At 39.3% G+C, this 20,510-nt stretch overlaps 1 protein-coding gene across 9 annotated transcripts in view; it reads left to right on the top strand.

Annotated features, from left to right (window-relative positions):
• The window catches only part of FAIM (Fas apoptotic inhibitory molecule), a 136,479-nt gene that overhangs the window by 48,985 nt on the left and 66,984 nt on the right, over nucleotides 1-20,510 (top strand). For 4 of the 9 annotated variants that reach the window (XM_064277258.1, XM_064277252.1, XM_064277253.1 and 1 more), the window contains 2 exons: nucleotides 2,237-2,286; nucleotides 5,477-8,252. The exons of 2 other annotated variants lie outside the window; for them this stretch is intronic. In XM_064277258.1, coding sequence (XP_064133328.1) covers nucleotides 2,237-2,286; nucleotides 5,477-5,626 — 200 coding nt within the window. In that variant the 3' untranslated portion in view covers nucleotides 5,627-8,252. Of the gene's footprint in view, nucleotides 1-2,236; nucleotides 2,287-5,476; nucleotides 8,253-8,298; nucleotides 8,642-9,522; nucleotides 10,638-20,510 lie in introns of those variants that run through there. 3 more of the 9 variants (XM_064277254.1, XM_064277256.1, XM_023538802.2) reach the window with 3 other exon arrangements.

Below are 20,510 nucleotides of genomic sequence, written 5' to 3'. Positions count from 1 at the left end.
CATGAGCTAGTTTGATTATTGGCACCTTTGAAGCTCTCACGTCCTGTCACCAGATGGTTAGAGCCATTACTAGGTATGTGAGCCCATTTACTTTTCTTGTATGGCTTCAGCTCAGGTGTCCAGTGTCCAAGTGTGTGATGCAGGCTCTCATCTACAGTCCTAGGTGGGCAGGGGTGATTGGAGTAGGCACAGGTATCAGACTGCAGTAGGAGGTCATGCACTGAGCAAGGTAAGAGTTATTAGCTGCCCTTGAGTGTCTGGGAGGAAAGTGTGTTCTTGTTCCCTAGAGTGCATAGGTGGGTGGGTTTTGCAGCTGGACTATGGGCACCCAGTGCTGTTGGCTATAAGGATTGGGAGGCAGCACTTATTCTTGGACCCCTTTCGTGGGTGGCTAAGTGGCGTGGGTAGAGCCACCCGTCCTCAGGCCCTTGATGTGGGTAGTGAGGACCCTGCTTAATGGACAGAGCAGTGTCATATGTCATGAATCTGCCACTCCACCTTATAGCTGATACAGTTGAAAAAAGCTTCAGGTATATACCCTTTTGTACTGTGCTAATGAGGGCCTGCACTGTTAAAATGGGCCCACACAGGTCTATGCAGGGGTGAAAAGGTATTCAAAGTCCATGGACCCCTAATGCCTGTGCCTAGGCAAAGGGTCTGTGCCTGCCCTGAGTTGCTGACTTAGGGAAGCTGGCAGATTATCTTTTCTTATTTGTTAATTTTGTTCCTTCTCCAAAGCCAGGAGAATGGCACTGGGCACACGATGGGTACTACTTCTGGCCCAGGGGACACAGCAGTCACTGAAGCCATCCTGGGACCTGGTGCAGAGTGGGGAAGGGGCAGGTAAATTGGAGAGAGGTTCTTCCCAAAGGGGGTGTTTTTTTATGCGAGCGGTAGGTTAGATGCACATACTTATCTTTTGCTGATTGAGTGCCACTTTTCACTGGTTCTGGAGGCTTGAGTGGACTCTGCCGCTTGGTCTCTCTCAAGTGGAAAATGCATCCTGAGTGCTACTACTTGCCTCACCACACGTGCCAACTGATCCAGCCTGCGGGGTGCCAGCTCCCGCCAGGTTAGGTCTGGAAGCTCTTCAGTGCTTTTGAACCATCTCTCCCTGCCCCTGATGCTCGGTCCGATTTCTTAACTTTGCCTTTGATGTTCAGGGCTCCTAGATTGTCATATATAATCCATTCACTAGTTTTTTTGGTCTTTGTTGTAAGAGAGACCACAGGAAGTGTCTGACTACTCTGCCATCTTGGCTCTGCCTTGTTCTATTTCATTTTTGATGACTTTTAATTTTCCTAGATGCATACTTCGTACATTTTATGTTCTGATTATTAATGGATTTTGCAGCTGTTTTCATTTTGCGTTGTACCACGTCAGCACATGAAAGTCCTAAAAGCTTGACTCTGTCCACATCATTAAGGTCGAGTCTACTTTGAGGAGGCACCTCTTCCCCATTTGTATTTTGAGTGCCTTCTAACCTGAGGCACTCATCTTCCAGCACTATATCATACAATGTTCCATTGCTACTCATAAGGTTTTCACTGACCAGTTTTTTCAGAAGCAGACCACCAGGTCCTTCTTCCTAGTCTGTCTTTGTCTTGAAGCTCAGATGAAACCTGTCCACGATGGGTGACCCTGTTGGTATTTGAAATACTGGTGATATAGCTTCCAGCATCACAGCAACATGCAAGTCACCATTGTACCACAAACTGACAGTCAAGTGGTGGAAGGTCTCCTGCGTGGGAGGTGAGAATTCTACCACCGAATCACCAATGTCTTGTGTATAAACCCTATGGCAACTTTTTTGGTGGTCTCTTTCTGCCATCATCTAGCTCCATCATTGTGGGAAGCAGGGGGATCTTCTAGTCAGTGATTTTAAAAGGCTTTCTGTGTGGAAATGTCCTTCTTCACACTCATTTGTATGCATCCTCCTCTAAAGATTCTGTTTCAGCATTTATTTTAACAAGACGTATCAATACGTATTGGGGCCATGATTTTAACTTGAAAGGTGGTTTTGTTTCATTTTTGGTTTGTTTACAAATAATGTATTAACACTCATAGTTTCTTCAATTTTTGGAAGAATTTCAAAGTGATAGAAAAGTGTTGAGTTTAAGAATACTAACTAACGGAGTTTTAGAAATCTAATGTATCAAACTTTTCTTAAAATAAAGAGAGTTGGCTTTATCTTTAAACCATAGAATTATAATTTTTTTAACTGTTGCTTTTACAGAAAAAGACACTATGGATGTTTGGTGCAATGGTAAAAAAATGGAGACTGCAGTAAGTTGACTTTTTGATTACTCTTAGGGCATGTGTATAAGTCACCATTGAAATGTTGCTGTGTTGCCAAATTATGGAGATTTTATGATTAATCAAGGTTCTCTTGGTTAAAAACAAAAACAAAACTAAGTCCCTGACTTCAAATTCTGAAGGTCTTTCCCAGACAGTGCTTGGGGCAGTGAAAGTTTATAAACAAATTAAGTTCTAAGTTGGCACCAACCTCCAAGATTCTTCTCCTGGACCAGAATCGGTCCTAAAAAGAGTTCCCAGGTTAAAATATTCCTCCCCCAGAGTTTGGTGTCCTCCTGTGTAGTTTATATTAAGTGATTAAAAAAAAAAATCTATGTTAAGTCTGCTTCTCAGACTCGTGTGCATAGACATTACCTAGGGATCTTGTTAAAATACAAATTCTGATTCTAAGATTTCCTCAGGTGATGCCCACGCAGCTGGTCTATGGACCACACTTTGAGTGGGAAGGTTGTACACAATATACCCAAAGCAGGTAGTACTTTTCCAAAGGTAGGATTTTTAAAAAGAAGTGACACACACAATATCAGATACCATAAAGGCAGACAGGAAAGGGCATTGTCATAAACCCCAGAAGAGGGATTTGTGGACCAGCAGTGCTGAGGTGAGAAAGGGGCTACCTACTCATTGCATAGTGAAATCCCCATCTAAACACTGTTGTGTTTGGCTTTTGCTGTCAGGTGCAGGCATTGTCATGGCTGTGGATGAGATGAATATAGGAGTGAACTCCAGGAAAGAATGAAATGCTAGTGGTAGAAATAAGCAGGCACAGGAGAGAAAGTGGAAGAAGAGACTATCTTGCAAATCAGGGAGTGTAGAAAGAGAAACTGGCGTCACTGGATGGAAATTCCCAGTGCTACAGGGTCTGCTGCCCAAAGGCTGACTCTGCCCCATCTTTGATGATGGCTGCAGGCCTGAACACCAGGACTAGAGATGATTAGAAGCTCTCTTTTCTGATCATATTTTAGCCAGTTGCACATGTCATAGTTGCTGCTCTGATGTATGTATCTGTTATGGGGATGGGAAGGGGAGGTAAGAGGTAGAGAGAAGGGAGACTGGGATGAATTTATTCAGCAGACTACTTAGCCCCTACTTGCTCTTGTAGTTAATTGCTTCTGAGGAGGTGCCAAAGCAAGAAATCAGAAGTTACAAAAATGAGGCTTTTCTGTTTCTTAATCCTGGTGCTAGTTCTTGAAGGGAAATTTAACGAGGGCTCACTCAAAATGAACCCTCAGTGCTGGAGCTATTCTCTGGGTTAAATCTACATAGAGACTTCTTTTACACAGAGAGCCTTGGAGAGCTGTTGAGTATTTTATGGGCCCATCTGGAACAACTTTAGTTGCCATCAACATAGGTCAGGTACCTACTTTGTGCCTAGTGCCATAACTAGTGGTATTGTGTTTTCCCTAACCTGGAATTCTCTAGATGGCAAATTAACTCTATTGAATCATACCCTACCCCCCAGCCCCAAGGAATTCTATAGTGCAAATGTAAAAAGAATGTTGTCGTAACATTCTTGTGTAATATAACATTCTATGTTGTGTAATCAATATAAAAAGTTATTAGTAAGTTATTAAGTATGTGGTTGTAAATTAGTAAGTAATTAAGTATGTGGTTGTAAATAAGTAAATAAACTGAAAACAATGTTCATCCATAATGTCTTTGTTCCTTCGTAATTGAAAGGAAAATTGCCCTTTATAACTCAGTTGCCTCCTCACTGTGACTGCGGTCTAGCCGGCGGGGGGCGGGGGGTGCAGTTTTGGCAGCTCAGCATCAGGGCAGTCTTCCCCAGCTCTGTGCACACCTACAACTAACTACTCCTGCTGCCTGTGAGCTACAGCTTCTTCTCCCCTTTTTCATCTCAGAGCATCATGGATACGATTATGTGTTTGTCAAATTGCCAAGGAGCTACATTGAGGGATTATATTACCCAATCCTTGCCCTATTGATTTTCACAGAAGAGTGACCTAGAGACTTTTTTCAAGGCTCAATAAAAACAGGGTGAGAAGGAAAATACAGCACTGAGGGGCACTGCTTGTGGAGGTTGTCAGTACACCTTCCATAAAGAACCATTGGCCAGGTTCTTCTCAGGGCTAGGAAAAAGCTCTCCCCGAGGCAGCCTGTGCTTCCTTTGGTGAGATGATGGTAGCTGCGGCACCTTGCCTTTTTGTTTGTTTGTTTTAGCTGCGAGGAAGCTTATATGCAAGTTCTAAGTCCACTCGTGGTTTATTTGCTTTTTTGGCATGATCCGTTTTTATCCTCTAAGCCTCTTTACTGCCCTTCCTTGACTCTTATCATTTTACTCTAGATCAGTGCTGTGCAATAGAAATACAATATGACCCACAAATACAAACCTTATATGTAACTAACTTTTTCTAATAGCCATGTTAAAATTTTTTAAGGTGAAATTTTAATAACATTTTCTTTAAATTGATATATCAAAAGCACTGTCATTTAATGTGTAATCAATATAAAAAACTATTAGTAAGCTATCTTACACTCCTTGCTTCATACTAAGTCTTCAAAATCCAGTATAAACTTCCAGTATAATATTTTCTGACTCTCCACATTTCAAATGCTCCATAGCCTCATGTGGCCAGTGGCTACTGTATTGGATAGCACAGGTCTAGATGTAGTGGTGTTTGGTTTTATATTATCTGGGTATTTTATCATATACCCTGAGGAATCAGATTTTCAAAGTGGTTAAGAGCACTCCATCATTTACTGTTACCTTCTTGTGCCTCAATTTTCTCATCTATAAAATGAGGATAATAGTACTTGTATCAGGGTTATTATGAAGACACAAAGAAATAATTCATGTAAACTATTCCTTATATATTGTAAGTAATGTTTGCTATCAAGATTATCATTTTTATTTTTGAAAATAGACTATTATGTACACTTAGTATATATTCTAGACATGTAGCCATGAGATGTACTTTTTCCCCCCAAATTTGAGATTCATACAGATTGTAGGGGGTAAAAAACTTTCAATTCTTAGAACTGTAAAAACATCTAAATACAAGCTTCAGACTTCAATTGTGCAAAGCTTACCTTTTAACTAGTGTTATTTTATACCATCAGTATTTTTAGATGATGTTAATGTTCTAGGCAGAAAGGAGCATTTCTGGAACACTAATTCCTTTTTCTTCTTTTGGCCTAGGGTGAGTTTGTAGATGACGGAACTGAAACTCACTTCAGTATTGGGAACCATGACTGTTACATAAAGGCTGTCAGTAGTGGCAAGCGAAAAGAAGGGATTATTCATACTCTCATTGTGGATAATAGAGAAATCCCAGAAATTCTTGAATGACTTCATGTTAATGAATTTTAATCTTAAGAAGTAAAGATCAGGACTTTTTAATTACTGTGGTAATTAAATGTGTTCAGTATGTACTTCTCAGTACATTTAGTCTGTGCTGTTCTTATTTTTTAGTTACTTAAATTGATGTTCCAAGGGTTAGGGAGAAAAAAAAACAACTAATTATGTACAATCATAAAAATTGCAATTTATTTTGTAAATAATGTAAAATGTTTTAAGGCCAAATGGAAAATAAGATATGAGCCCAAACCACTAATGTCTTACAAGAGGAACTTTTACTGTAATAAACGCTATCAAATCAAATGGGTGCTGCTTGGTTTGTGTTTCTAAAACCTGACAAGTCTTCATATATTTTTAATCTGTGCAGATAGGTTGTCTTGCTAGTTTGAAGCAGATGCTACATAATGCAATAGATTTAACTAGAGAAAATGAGAAAAACTTTTTATCTGGAAACATATTAAAGAAACATCAAATAGTATCATGTAAGAATTTAATTTTAAAAGTGTGGCTCTTTTGTTGAATCAGCATGGTGAGGACAAAAAGACAAGAGGAAGAAGCAAATATCTTTAGACCAGACTGCGTCAGGTGCATCCTCAGCCGGAGTTCAAAGACTCAGAGTTGCATACTCATGTCCAGTAAACACTAGTATCAGACCTTTTGTGACTGAACCAGACCTTTCTTGACATCTTCTTTTCCATGAGTCCAATCCAAGCATACTCACAGAGACCAGCCAAGTCAATACATTAAATGATTAAGGGTCTGTACATTAAAGGATTGAAGGTCTTTCAAGGCAGGATAAAGTTTAATAATAGAGGCTTGTATTTGGGTATTTCACATCTATTATCACATGCTGGGAGCCCTGGTGGTGCTGGGAGCCCTGGTGGTGCAGCTAGCTGGTTAGCTCAGGCTGCTCACCAAAGGTTGGCTCTTCGAATCTACCAGCCACTCCTTGGAAACCCTGTGGGGCAGTTCTCCTCTGTCTGTAGGATCACTCTGAGTTGGAATCAACTTGACGACAGTGGGTTTAACTAGTATCACACACTGATCCTCCTGTGAGAGGGAGGTCTCCATTTTCTAGATCTATACTTTCAGTATGGTGGCCATTAGTTGCATGTGGCTATTTAAGTTAAATTAATTAAAATTAAATACAATTAAAATTTCAGCTCATCAGTTGCATTTGTCACATTTCAAGTAGTCAGTGGTCATATGTGGCTATTGACCACTATATTGGACAGTACAGATATTGTACATTTCCATCAACACACCAAGTTCTGTTGGACAGCAGTGGTCTAGAGAGATTGTTTCAGAGTTGCTCAGTTAGTGACTTAGGCACGATTTAAACCCAGGTTTTTCTGACATTAAAACCCATGGCCTTTACTACTATCTCCCTACGGTTAACATATCTCTAAGAGATTTTGGGCAGAACAGAGGCAGAACCAGGTAACCCCAGAAGGAGGTACTGAAGGGCAGGAGAGCAGTGAGGGAAGGGCTCGGGCAGGACTGGGCCAGGCAGGCAACACACTTGGTGGCAGAGTGAGCGTATTAAAAAGCCTTTGTTTATCCGCTTTCTCTTAACATCTTTTTATTTTAAAGTCTTCACAGCTGGCAGGTCAGCATATTACCTTTGCAAAAATCATCCACCTGCTCTCCCCACTCCACTCCCCAGCTATGCTGGAAGACAAGGAGATGACTGAGAAGGATTTTCTGAGGCCTATTAAACTCACATTTGGGTTTGCTTTTAAGTATCTGGGTGTTGTAGTTTGTTTTCATTTTTCTTGAATGAAGAGCTTGTGTTAATGCCCATATTTTATCTAGTACAAAAAATGTATTCTGCCATGTCCAAAAGCAAAGCAATTACTTCTAGGCATTTTATTTTAAACTTATTTATTAGAGATCAAAACTTGTGATTTTCAGGGGTATCATCTATATTAGCAATCACTTTGTGGAGACCAGATTTTGAGAATGCAGTTTTGGCTTTGACTTGGTGAACCCATGTTTTGATGTTTTTGTTTTCAAAGCAGCATAATAACTGTGGGAAGAACACAACCTGGGTTTGAAGTTTGGTACAGCAGATTAATTTCTTGAGCCTCAGTTTCCCCATCTAAAAAAATGAGGCTGTTATTTGTTTTGTTCCTTGTTTAATGAGATATTTCATGAGTAAAATAGGAAACAATTGTATTATTAACCTATTACCCAGTTTAATAACCGACACATTACCAACACAACTGAAGCTCCATGTACTCTTGGTGTTTATCATTCTATATTATTTTACTATGTATGTATATATCCCTAAACAATGTTATTATTACCCAGTTTTAAGTGGTATATTGCCTGTATCAGAAACCCTGCTGGCATGGTGGTTAAGTGCTACAGGTGTTAACCAAGAGGTCGGCAGTTCAAATCCACGAGGTGCTCCTTGGAAACTCTACAGGGTAGCTCTACTCTGTCCTATAGAGTTGCTAAGAGTCATAATTGACTCGATGGCAGTGGGTTTGGGTTTTGGGTTTATTGTCTGTATCCTTGCAACTTGCTTCCCCCCCTAACATGGTTTTTGAGATTTATTCAGATCAGTATGTGTAACTCCAGTTCCTTTAATTTTTGCATTCAACTATGTAAATTTAGCCATCTATAAAAAAAAAAACAATTTTTTTTTTTTTTTATAGACATCACCTGGAAGCTTGTTAGAAATGTCGAATCTTACGCCCCACCCCAGATCTTACTGAACAAGACCCCATGATCTTACTGAACAAGACCCCATGGTGATGTGTATGTATATCAAAGTTTAAGAAACACTGCTGTAGGTATACTCAGAAGTGGAATTGCTTAATCAAAGCATAGATACATCCTCAATATTATTAAATAATAATTACTCTCAAAGGTGGTTGTACCATTGTATACTTCGGCCAGCAGTAGAGTTTTCTTTTCCTCACATCTTCACCAACACTTGATATAGTCAGGCTTTTTAATTTTTCTTATATGAGGAATTAAAAAAATAATGATCTCATTTTATTTTGCCTGATTACTAGTGAGGTTGAGCATCTTACCTCTTCTTTGGCCATTCAGGTTTCCTTTTCTGAGAACTGTCTTTTCATTGCTTTTCCCTTTTTTTCTGCTGAGTTGTTTGACGTTTTCTAATAGAGTTTTAAAACATATATTCTAATCCTTTGTAACTTTTCCCTTATAGCAGTACAAAATATACAGTAGATCAAGTCTCCCAGTCATCCCTTCAATTTAACATGCATCATCTACTTCCTCTAATGAGCTCTGAGGAGGTGGGGACCACATACTGCTGTATTCCCTAGGACCAAGCACACCCTTCATAAATGGTAGGCAGTGGGATTCATATTACTGCAGCTCAGAGGACAGATCTGGACTGGAGATATACATGTAGGATCAGCATATTTGGAATATATGGGATATTTAAAGCAATGGGAATGAAAAAGGTCAGCTAGGAAGTTTATAGAGAAGCAAAGAAGGGAGCCTAAAATTAATCCCTGAAGAGCTACAGTCTTTGAGACAGGCAAAAGACAAGGGAAACCTTAACCTGAAGCTATAAAACAAAGACAGATTTGGCTAAAATTTTGAAACTGTTGCATGGCAAAAGATACCATAAACAGAGCCAACATATAAAGAATAGATATGGAGGAAATATTTGTAATGTAGATGATAAGGTTCAACAAATACAATATATAAAGAGATCTTGTAAATTGATAAGAAAAGACTAATTGTAGAATGGGCAAAGGCTTTGAATAGGCTAGGTACAAAAACCAAACCAAACCCAGTGCTATCGAGTCGATTCCAATTCATTTACAGAAAAAGAAATTTAGATAGCCAAAGAAAATATTTTTTAAACTCTCAAATTAATTCATTGTTGTTGTTGTTGTTAGGTGCCGTCGAGTCGGTTCCGACTCATAGCGACCCTACGCACAACAGAACGAAACACTGCCCGGTCCTGCGCCATCCTTACAATCGTTGTTATGCTTGAGCCCATTGTTGCAGCCACTGTGTCAGTCCACCTCGTTGAGGGTCCTCCTCTCTTCTGCTGACCCTGTAGTCTGCCGAGCATGATGTCCTTCTCCAGGGACTGATCCCTCCTGACAACATGTCCAAAGTGTGTAAGACGCAGTCTCACCATCCTTGCTTCTAAGGAGCATTCCGGCTGCACTTCCTCCAGGAAAGATTTGTTTGTTCTTTTGGCAGTCCATGGTGTATTCAATACTCTTCGGAACACCACAATTCAAAGGCATCAACTTTTCTTCGGTCTTCCTTATTCATTGTCCAGCTTTCACAGACATACGATGAGATTGAAAATACCTTGGCTTGGGTCAGGTGCACCTTAGTCTTCAGGGTGACATCTTTGCTCTTCAACACTTGAAGAGGTCCTTTGCAGCAGATTTGCTCAGTGCAATGCGTCTTTTGATTTCTTGACTGCTGCTTCCATGGCTGTTGATTGTGGATCCAAGTCAAATGAAATCCTTGACAACTTCAGTCTTTTCTCTGTTTATTACGATGTTGCTCATTGGTCCATTTGTGAAGATTTTTGTTTTCTTTATGTTGAGGTGTAATCCATACTGAAGGCTGTGGTCTTTGATCTTCATTAGTAAGTGCTTCAAGTCCTCTTGACTTTCAGCAAGCAGATTGTGTCTTCTGCATAACGCAGGTTGTCAATGAGTCTTCCTCCAATCCTGATGCCCAATTCTTCTTCACAGAGTCCAGCGTCTTGGATTATTTGCTCAGCATACAGATTAAATAGGTATGGTGAAAGAATACAACCCTGACGCACAGCTTTCCTGACTTTAAACCAATCAGTACCCCCTTGTTCTGTCTGAACAACTGCCTCTTGATCTATGTACAGGTTCCTCATGAGCACAACTAAGTGTTCTGGAATTCCCATTCTTTGCAGTGTTATCCATAGTTTGTTATGATCCACACAGTCAAATGCCTTTGCATAATCAATAAAACACAGGTAAACATCCTTCTGGTATTCTCTGCTTTCAGCCAGGATCCATCTGACATCAGCAATGGTATCCCTGGTTCCACGTCGTCTTCTGAAATTAATTCATAGTTAGGGAAATTATTGTAACAATGAGATCTGCAAACATTATAAGAGACATTGATATATTCCTGTCCGAGATGTGGAAAATAAGCATTACCAGTTCTTAGGAAAACAATTGGAACATTTATTGAATTAAAATTTCTATCTCAGTTCAAAAATAGGCAAAACCTACTATATATAGTTTTAGAAACCCATATAATATTCACTTTAGGGGAAAGCCAGTAACTGGGAGTGGCATAATAGGAATTTCTGGAATGATAGTAATTTATTTTATTGTACTTTAGATGAAGGTTTATAGAACAAACTAGTTTCTCATTAAACAGTAAACATATCGTTTTATGACATTGGTTAACAACCCCACAACATGTCAACACTCTCCCTTCTCGATCTTGGGTTCTCTATGACCAGCTTTTCTGCCCCCTCGTGTCTTCTAGTCCTTGCCCCTGGGCTGTTGTGCCACTTTAGTTTTGTTTTATGGGCCTGTCTAATCTTTGGCTGAAGGGTGAACCTTGGGAGTGACTTCACTACTGAGCTATAAGAGTGTTCGGGGGCCCTACTCTTGGGGTTTCTCCAGTCTCTGTCAGGCCAGTAAGTCTGGTCTTTATTTTTGAGTTAGAATTTTGTTCTACATTTTTTCCAGCTCTGTCCAGGACTCTCTATTGTGATTCCTGTCAGAGCAGTCAGGCACCATCTAGCTGTACTGGACTCAGTCTGGTGGAGGCTATGGTAGATGTGGTCCATTAGTCCTTTGGACTAATCTTTCCCTTGTATCTTTAGTTTTCTTTATTCTTCCTTGCTCCCGACAGGGTGAGACCAGTGGAGTATCTTAGATGGCTGCTCACAGGCTTTTAAAACCCCAGACACTACTTACCAAAGTAGAATTTAGAACATTTTATTTATAAACTATGTTATGCCAATTGAGCTAGATGTTCCCTGAGACTATGGTTCCCCCAGGCCTCATCCCAGCAATTCCGTCCCTCAAGGAGTTTGGATGTGTTTATGGAGCTTCCATGACCTTGTCTTGTACAAGTTGTCCTGGCTTTCCCAGTATTGTGTACTGTCTTACCCTTCACCAAAGTTACCACTTACCTATTGCCTGTTTAGTGTTTTTCCATTCCCACCCCTCCCCTCCCTCGTAACCATCAAAGATTGTTTCGTTTTGCGTGTAAACCTTTTTATGAGTTTTTACAGTAGTGGTCTCATACAATATTTGTCCTTTTGTGATTGACTTATTTCACTCAGCATAATGCCCCCCAGATTGATTCATGTTATGAGATGCTTCTCAGATTCATCATTGTTCCTTATCATTGTGTAATACTCCATTGTGTATATGTACCATAGTTTGCTTATCCATTTATCTGTCGATGGGCATCTAGGTTGTTTCCATCTTTTTGCTGTTGTGAACAGTGCTGTAATGAACATGGGTGTGCATATGTCTATTTGTGTGACAGCTCTTATTTCTCTAGGATATATTCCTAGGAGTAGGATTGCTGGATCATATTGTTTCTATTTCTAGCTTTCTGAGGAAGCACCGTATCATTATCCAAAATGGTTGTATCATTTTGCATTCCCACCAGCAGTGCATAAGAAATCTGATCTCCCTGCAGCCTCTCCAACATTTGTTATGTCCTGTTTTTTTTGATTCGTGCCAGTAATGCTGGGTGCGATGATACCTCATTGTGGTTTTGATTTGCATTTCTCTAATGGCTAGTGATCACTAGCATTTCCTCATGTGTCTGTTGGCCACTTGAATGTCATCTGTGGCGAAGTGTCTGTTCATTTCCTTTGCCCATTTTTTAATTGGGTTATTTGTCTTTGTGTTGTAGAGGTGTTGGATTTTCTTGTATTACGGCCTCTAGTGTTGATCCCATTTTTTCTTCTATAAACTTTGTAGTTTTTGGCTTTATATTTAGGTCTTTGATCCATTTGAATTGGTTTTTGTATATGGTGTAAGGTATGAGTTCTGTTTCATTTTTTTTGCAGATGGATATCCAGTTTTGCCAGCACCTTTTGTTAAAAAGACTGTCTTTTCCCCATTTGATGAACTTTGGTCCCTTGTCAAACTTACATTTGGGTTCTCAATTCTGCTCCATTGGTCAATGTATCTATCCTTGTACCAGTATCAGGCTGTTTTGACTACCATAGCTGTATAATAGGTTCTGAGGTCAGATAGTGCGAGTCTGCCTACTTTATTCTTCTTCTTTAATAGTGCTTTACTTATCCGGGGCTTCTTCCCTTTCCATATAAAGTTAATGATTAGTTTTTCCATCTCTTTGAAGAATATTATCAGTATTTGAATCAGGATTGCATTGTATTTGAAAATTGCTTTGGGTAGAATTGTCATTTTCTCAATGTTGAGTCTACCTATCCATGAGCTTGTATGTTTTTTTCATTTATGTAGATCTCTTCTGGTTTCTTGCAGTAGTGTTTTGTAGTTTTCTTTGTATAAGTCTTTTACATCCCTGGTTAGAGTTATTCCTAAGTTTTTTTTTTTTTTTTTAGGGGCTATTATAAGTAGTATTGTTTTCCTGATTTCATTGTTCCCTATATTGGCCCATAGGAATCCAAGTGATCTTTGTATGTTTATCTTGTATCTTGCTACCCTGCTGAATCTTTCTATTAGTTCCAGTAGTTGTCTCAGAGAATCTTTTGAGTTTTCTGTGTATAGTATCATATTATTGGCAAAAAGGGACAGTTTAACTTCTTCATTATCAGTTTGGATGCCCTTTATTTCTTTTCCTTGCCTTATTGCTCCAGCTAGGACTTCCAGCACACTGTTAAATAGGAGTGGTGATAAAGGGCATCCTTGTCTTGTTCTGTTCTGAAGGGTAATGTTTTCAGCCTCTCTCCATTAATGATGATGTTGGCCATTGGTTTTGCATAGCTGTCCTTTATTATGTTGAGAAATCTCCCTCTGTACCTATTTTATTGAGAGTTTTTATCAGGAATGGGTGTTGGACTTTGTCGAATGCCTTTTCTGCATCTATTGAGATGATCATGTGATTCTTTTCTTTCCTTTATGTGGTGGATTACATTGATTGATTTTCTAACGTTGAGCCATCCTTGTACCTGGTATGAATCCTACTTGGTCGTGGTGTATTATTTTGTTGATATGACACTGAATTCTATTGGCTAGAATTTTGTTGAGAATTTTTACATCTATATTCATGAGAGATATTTGTCTGTAATTTTCTTTTTTTGTGGTGTCTTTGCCTGGTGGCATAGTAGCTAAGTGCTATGGCTGGTAATCAAAAGGTTGGCAGTTTGAATCCACCAGGCGCTCCTTGGGAACTTTATGGCGCAGTTCTGTTCTGTCCTGTAGGTTCGCTATGAGTCAGAATCAACTCGATGGCAACGAATTTGGGTTTTTTGCCTGGTTATGGTGTCAGGGTTATGCTGGCTTCATAGAATGAAATCAGAAGTGTTGCTTCCTTTTCTGCATTCTGAAATAGTTTGAGTAGTACTGGTGTAAGCTCTTCTCTGAATGTTTGGTAGAATTTTCCAGTGAAGCCATCTGGGCCATGTTTTTTTTGTTGTTGGAATTTTTTTTTTTTTCACCTTTTCAATTTCTTCTTTTGTTATGGGTCTGTTTAGATTTTCAACAGAATTTTATGTTAGCTTGGGTAGGCAGTGTGTTTGTAGAAATTTGTCCATTTCTTCTAGGTTTTCAAATTTGCCGGAGTATAGTTTTTCTTAATACTCTGTTATGATCCTTTTTATTTCAGTTGAGCCTGTTGTAATGTCTCCCATTTCATTTCTTATTTGGGTTATTTGCGTTCTCTCCTGTTTCCTTTTGTCATTTTGGCCAGTGGTTTGTCGATTTGGTCAGAGAAGATACTTTGTCTTATCTCAATGTTTTGGATTTTGTTGAGGGTTGCTCTGTGGCCTAAGATATGGTCTATTCTGGAGAACGTTCCATGTGTGCTGGAAAAGAATGTGTACTTTGCAGCTGTTGGGTGGAGTGTTCTATTTATGCCTACGAGGTCAAGTTGGCTGATTGTGCCCTTTAGCTCTTCTGTGTCTTTGTTGAGTTTCTTTCTAGCTGTTCTGTCCTTTACCGAGAGTGTTATGTTGAAGTCTCCTACCATTAATATGGAACTGTCAATTTCTCTTTTCAGTGCTGTTAGAGTTTGTTTTATGTATTTTGGAGCCCTGTCATTGGGTGAGTAGATGTTTATTATAGTTATGTCTTCACGATGGATCGTCCCTTTATTTGTTATATAGTGCCCTTCTTTGTCTCTTATGGTGGATTTTGTTTTCTCTGAGATTACTATTGCCACTTCTCTTTTTTGGTAACTGCTTGCTTGATGTATTTTTTTCCATCTTTTGATTTTTAATAAATTTATGTCTTTGTTTCTAAGGTATGTCTCTTGTAAATGGCATATTGATGGATCCTGTTTTTTAATCCATTCTATCACTGTCTCTTTATGGGTGCATTTATGCCATTTATGTTCGGTGTAATTATTGATAGTTGTGAGCTTATTGCTGTCATTTTGTAGTGCTTTTTTTTTTGTGGTGCTAATGCGTTCTTTGTTCCTCTTACTCTCATGTGATGAATTCCTTTTGTTTGTGAATTTTTTTCATTTCTTTTGTTTTTGTAGATTTTGTTTTTATTGAGACTTTATGTTTTCTTTATTTTGATGAGTAGGTTTGTTAATGTTCTTTGTGGTTACCTTGAAATTTACCCTTATCATCCTCTCCACTGGAAAGTTCTATACCTACACCGTTTATTCCCTCTTTTACTGTTCTGATGTTGTCGTCATTTACAGATTAACCTCTCTGGCTCTCTGTTGTAATTCTTTTGGTTTTTGATAGTTCTTAAGAGTTCCTTTCTTAGGTTGGGATCTGGCTGGTATAATCTTGCATCCTAGATTCAGGCTATGGTTGGATGTTGTTTGTTCTCAGACTGAAGGACTCCCTTTAATAATTCTTGTAAGTTGGTTTGGATTTTATGTATTCCCTTAATTTCTGTTTATCTGGAAATGCCCTAATTTCACCATCATATTTGAATGACAGTTTTTCAGGATATATTATTCTTGGTTGGCAATTTTTTTCTTTCAAGGTTTTATATATGTCATCCCATTACCATCTTGCCTGCATGGTTTCTGCCAAATAATCAGAGCTTAGTCTTATTGTTTTCCCTCTGTATGTATCTTTTCATTTTTCTCCAGCTGCTCTCAGGATTCTTTCTTTGTCTTTTGTTTTAGTGAGTGTGATTATGATATGCCTTGGTGATTTTCTTTTGGGGCCTATCCTATATAGGGTTCTTTGAACTTCTTGGATGGTCAGCTTTTCATCTTTCATGATATTTTAAAGTTTTCTGTCACCAGTTCTTCAGTGATCCTCTCTTTGTTTTCTGCCCCTGTTCTGGAACTCTGATCACATGCAAATTTTTGCTTTTGATTGTAGCCCACATAATTTTCAGTGTTTATTCATTTTTATTCATTCTTTTTTTCTGGTATTTCCTCAAACAAAGTTGTAACCAAGCATTTGTCTTCAATTTCTCTGATCCTGCCTTCCATTGTTTTAAACCTGCTTCTCAGCCCTTCTATGAGAGAGTCCATTTTCTGAAATCTTGTTTATCTTTTGGATTTCTAATTGTTGTTTTTGTATGATTTCTAGTTTGTTCCTGTATTATTTTCCTGAATTCTCCCATTTTTTGTCTGCATTTTCCATTAATTTGTCTGCCTTTTTCATGAATTTGTCTATTTTTTCCTCATTTTTGGCTACCTTTTGCTTCAACTCTTGGATAGCTCTGAATATTGGAGATTTGAAAGTCTTATCAGGTAGTTCTAGTGCCTTTTCTTCTACTGGAAAATCATCTGGTATTTTATTTTGTATATCTACTGGAACCATCCTCCCCTATTTTTTAAAATATGTTTTGATATTGTCTGCTGCCTTTGGGACATTCAGTAGTTATTTTCTTTGTCACTTGTAGATTTGTTCATTTCATCCTTGTTTTTTGTTTTATTTGGTTATGTCTGAGCAGGCGTGTTGTGCTTTCTTTTGTTGCTTGCTCATCAGTGGGTATGATACTTTTCACCTTCTTGTCCAGTGGGCAAGGCCACTCAGTTGTGGTGCAGCAGGGAAGGTCCAACTGAAGGAGAGGGGCTGGGATGGGTTGTTTGTGGCATGTAGTTGGGTTGACAGGGTGGGCCAGGAATCAGTGCAGGGCAGGTTCCAGTAGGCCATGCCTGTGGTGCTTGGGGGTGTGATGTTTAGTGCACAGTGCTGGTAGGCAGGAAGGAGGGGGGAGGTTGTGATGTGTGGAGCTAAGATGGGTATGGGAGAGAGAGAAGAGGGAAACAAGAGACAAAAAAAGTGCTAAGGGAGTTTGCCATTGGAGTGATGAGAAATCAAGAAATGGAGAAAAACAAAAAGGAAAAGGGAAAAAATTAAAAAAGAAAGAAAAGCAAAGCCGCCAGGAACCCCACCAATGTGATTGCAAAAACCAGGGAAGTGGCTTCCAGGCCGTGCGGTACAGCCTGCGTAGAAGCAGTAGAGATGTCACACAGTGCCAGGTGTTCAGGAGACAGGAAAAGAAAGCAAGTATAGAGAGATGAGAACCTGAGAAATGGAGAAAGACAAAAAAGAAAACATAATGTCTCCAGGGATCCCACCAGCATGGCTGCGTAGACTGGGGAAGTGACTCCCAAGATGCAGCGTATGGCCTGGCTAGAAGGGGGTCCCTAGCTGCAAAAAGAAAAAAACAGAACAAAACAAAAGCCCGGGGGATCCCACCAACGTGCTGGCGGGGGCTGGGGAAGCAGTTCCCCAGGGAAGTGGTGCTTCACAGCCTTTCAAGAAGAAGCAAAGATGGCACACAGGACCAAGTGTTCGAGAGAGGGGAGGGAGAGTGATGAGAGGTACGGAAGAAACAAAAAGAAGTGGAACAAAGCAACACCAGTAACAAATGGAACCCAGGGAGTCAGCCAGTGTGGGCGGGGTAAATCCAAGTGGCACGAGGCTGAAGCCAGTGACTCCCAGCGAAGAGTTTGTGGCTGGTGGGAAGCAGAGGAGGCCGGGGTGGGGGGAAGAAGGGTGGGGAATGGGAAAGCATATATTGCTGGGTTAGGTGCTCTGTTTCCTGCTGGGATCTTCGTGAAGCTGCTTTCCCATGCTCCCTGTCTGCTGATCTCTGATGGGGGAGGGGCGAGTCCAAGCAGCATGGACCCTGCACTTCCCAGCCAGCTAAGCGACCGTAGCCAGCTATGTAGTCGGGGAAGTCAAGCAGAGGGTAGAAGGATGGGCGGGGAGGTGCAAAAGCATATATCACTGGTTACCAGGTATTCCGTCTCCTATTGGGAGCTCTGTGAAACTGCTTTCCTGTACTCCCTTTTTGCCAATATCTGACAGGAGTTCAAGATGGCAAATCTACACTATCTTAGCTGATTGTGGACCTTCACACATCTCTCTCCTCACTCTGTTCTCTGTCAGTTTCTTATTCTCTTCGGTGCTTGGCTGGGTTCTTTATCATTTGACTCTTAGAGTTCCAGGATTGATGTTTGTCTCTGTTTTACTTAGTTTTTTAGGTCTTTGCTGTGGAGGGATGGCGTGGTGCTTCCGGCTATAGCGCCATGTTGGCTCTGCCTCATTTTTAAAATTTTTTTGATCTGGGTGCTGTTACAAAGATGTAACCAAAGATTTCACTTTGTGAAAATTAAGCTGTATGCCAATATGATTTTGAACCTATCTCTATGTATATTATGTTGTGGACATATGTTAAATTTCAATAAAGATTTTAAAATGTAGTTTTTTAAACACACACCACACACACACACCCTTCTCTTGGAATCAATCCCATATAAACAGTCAACAGTGTTTAAGGATATATGTACAATGATGTTTATTGCAGCATCATTCACAGTGGAAAAAGAAACTAGAAATTGGGAATGCCCATCTACAGAGAAGTGATTGAATAAATTATTATACAGCCATTCAGATGAAGGAATTGGAGAGATTTCCATGAGGTATTTTTGAGTGAGAGAAAATCAAATTGCAGAAGAGTGGGTATAATAGAATCCAATTTTGTAAACCACCCCCCCCCCGCAAAAAAGACAAAATACCCCATATAATGTATGTGTCTTTGTATTTTTTTTCTGTATGATTATACAAGCATTGAAAGATATATGGAAGGTTACAAACATAACGTGAACTACTAGGGGGAGAGGGGAGTGAGGCTGATGGAGGGAAGAATAACCAAACAAAGCTTAAGAAAAAGATCCCACTTTTTAAAAATAAACATTTATGATCACATTTATGCATGTATATAAAATTCTGTACTGAAAATTTACAAAGAAAAAAATATTGGATAGAGGAGAAAGTAAAACAGACTGAGGAATATTTTGAGATAGTAAAAAATCCTAAGATGCAGAAGGCAAGACAAGAAAGTTTGCAAAATATGAGTAGTTAACTGTGTCAAATTGCTGCTGAGAGGATGAGAACTGAAAAATGCTCATTAGATCTGGCAACATGGAGGATTTTGGTGACATTAACAAAGTCAGTCTCAATGAAATGATAGGGCAGAAACCATATTAAGGTGGGTGAAGAGTTTTAGCGGGGAGGAGAGTAAATGTGGCATATGTAATGCTGACCAACTCTTTTGCTAAAAAACTGTCAAACCGTAAAACACGTCTTGTTGAATGCACCAGAAAACTAAAGAGGCAGTGATGATGTAGGAGAAGCCAGAACGGTAAGCCTGGCAATTTGGAGCCACTAATGCTGGCAATGGTTGCTGATTCCAGAATAGGAGGCCAAGAGTCTGAGCAGCACTTTTGACAGCCGTGGAGGGCTAGGGAGACAAAAATTGAAGTCCAGGATACTAAGGCTGGGGAATCCTGGAAAAACTCGCATTTTGGGCTGGGCTCCCAAAGAGCAGCACTTAAAGAATAACAAAGAGTTGATCTGCCCTTGGAGACACTGAAGCCTAGAATGAAAATCTCAATACTTTAAATTGGAGTTATCTTGGATGTGAGTACCCAGCATAAAACTAAAACAACAAGCAAAGAGACATGACAACATGAATGGGAGCCAGCAGAAATAACCAACCAAAAGAGGGCCTACAGATTAAGCATTATTAGCTGTAGAGCTTAAAATAATTACACTTAATATGTTCAAGGTAGTAAACAAGTTAGAATGTCAAGAGGAAAATAAAGGACATAAAACTGGAAAGTAAACAGAAAACTGTAGAACCAAAAAATACAATAGTGAAATTAAGAACTCAAAATCAGAGAAATAGTAAACTGGAAAATCAGTGAGAAGAAAATATCCAAGAAAAAAAAATAATACAGAGTTTATATGATGGAAAAAGTGAAGAGTATAATAAATGTAGACTACATAAAGTTCTAATACGTGTAACTGAACTTCCAAAAGGAGCAGGAATAAAGTTGAAGCAGACTGAAGAGTAATGCCTTAGAATTTTCCAAATAATGAAAGGCATCAAACCCCAGATTCAAGAAGCTCTGCAAACGCCATGCAGGAAGGATATAAAGAAAACCACGCCAGACATATCATAGTAAAACCACTGAAAATTGAAGCAAAGAAAAAAACACTAAGAAATACGCTAACTTTTAGTAGAAATAAAAGTAAGAAAACAATGGAAAAATACCTTCAAAGTGCTGAAATATGTAACTACTAACCTAAATTTCCATATCCAGCAACTCCCTTTCATTTTCAGGCAAAAAAAAAAAAAAAAAAAAAAAATGAGAGAATTAATCAAGAGCAGATCAACCAAAGAAAATATTAAAGGATGTTCTTTGGTTTAAGAAAAAGCAATCACAATGAAAGCTTGCAAATGCAGGAAAAAAGATGAAAAGCAGT

The sequence above is a fragment of the Loxodonta africana genome, chromosome 26 (assembly GCF_030014295.1).
Source record: "Loxodonta africana isolate mLoxAfr1 chromosome 26, mLoxAfr1.hap2, whole genome shotgun sequence".
Taxonomy (NCBI): domain Eukaryota; kingdom Metazoa; phylum Chordata; class Mammalia; order Proboscidea; family Elephantidae; genus Loxodonta; species Loxodonta africana.
Note: the sequence above shows the minus strand (reverse complement) of the source record. Positions and strands in the feature narration are given on the sequence as shown.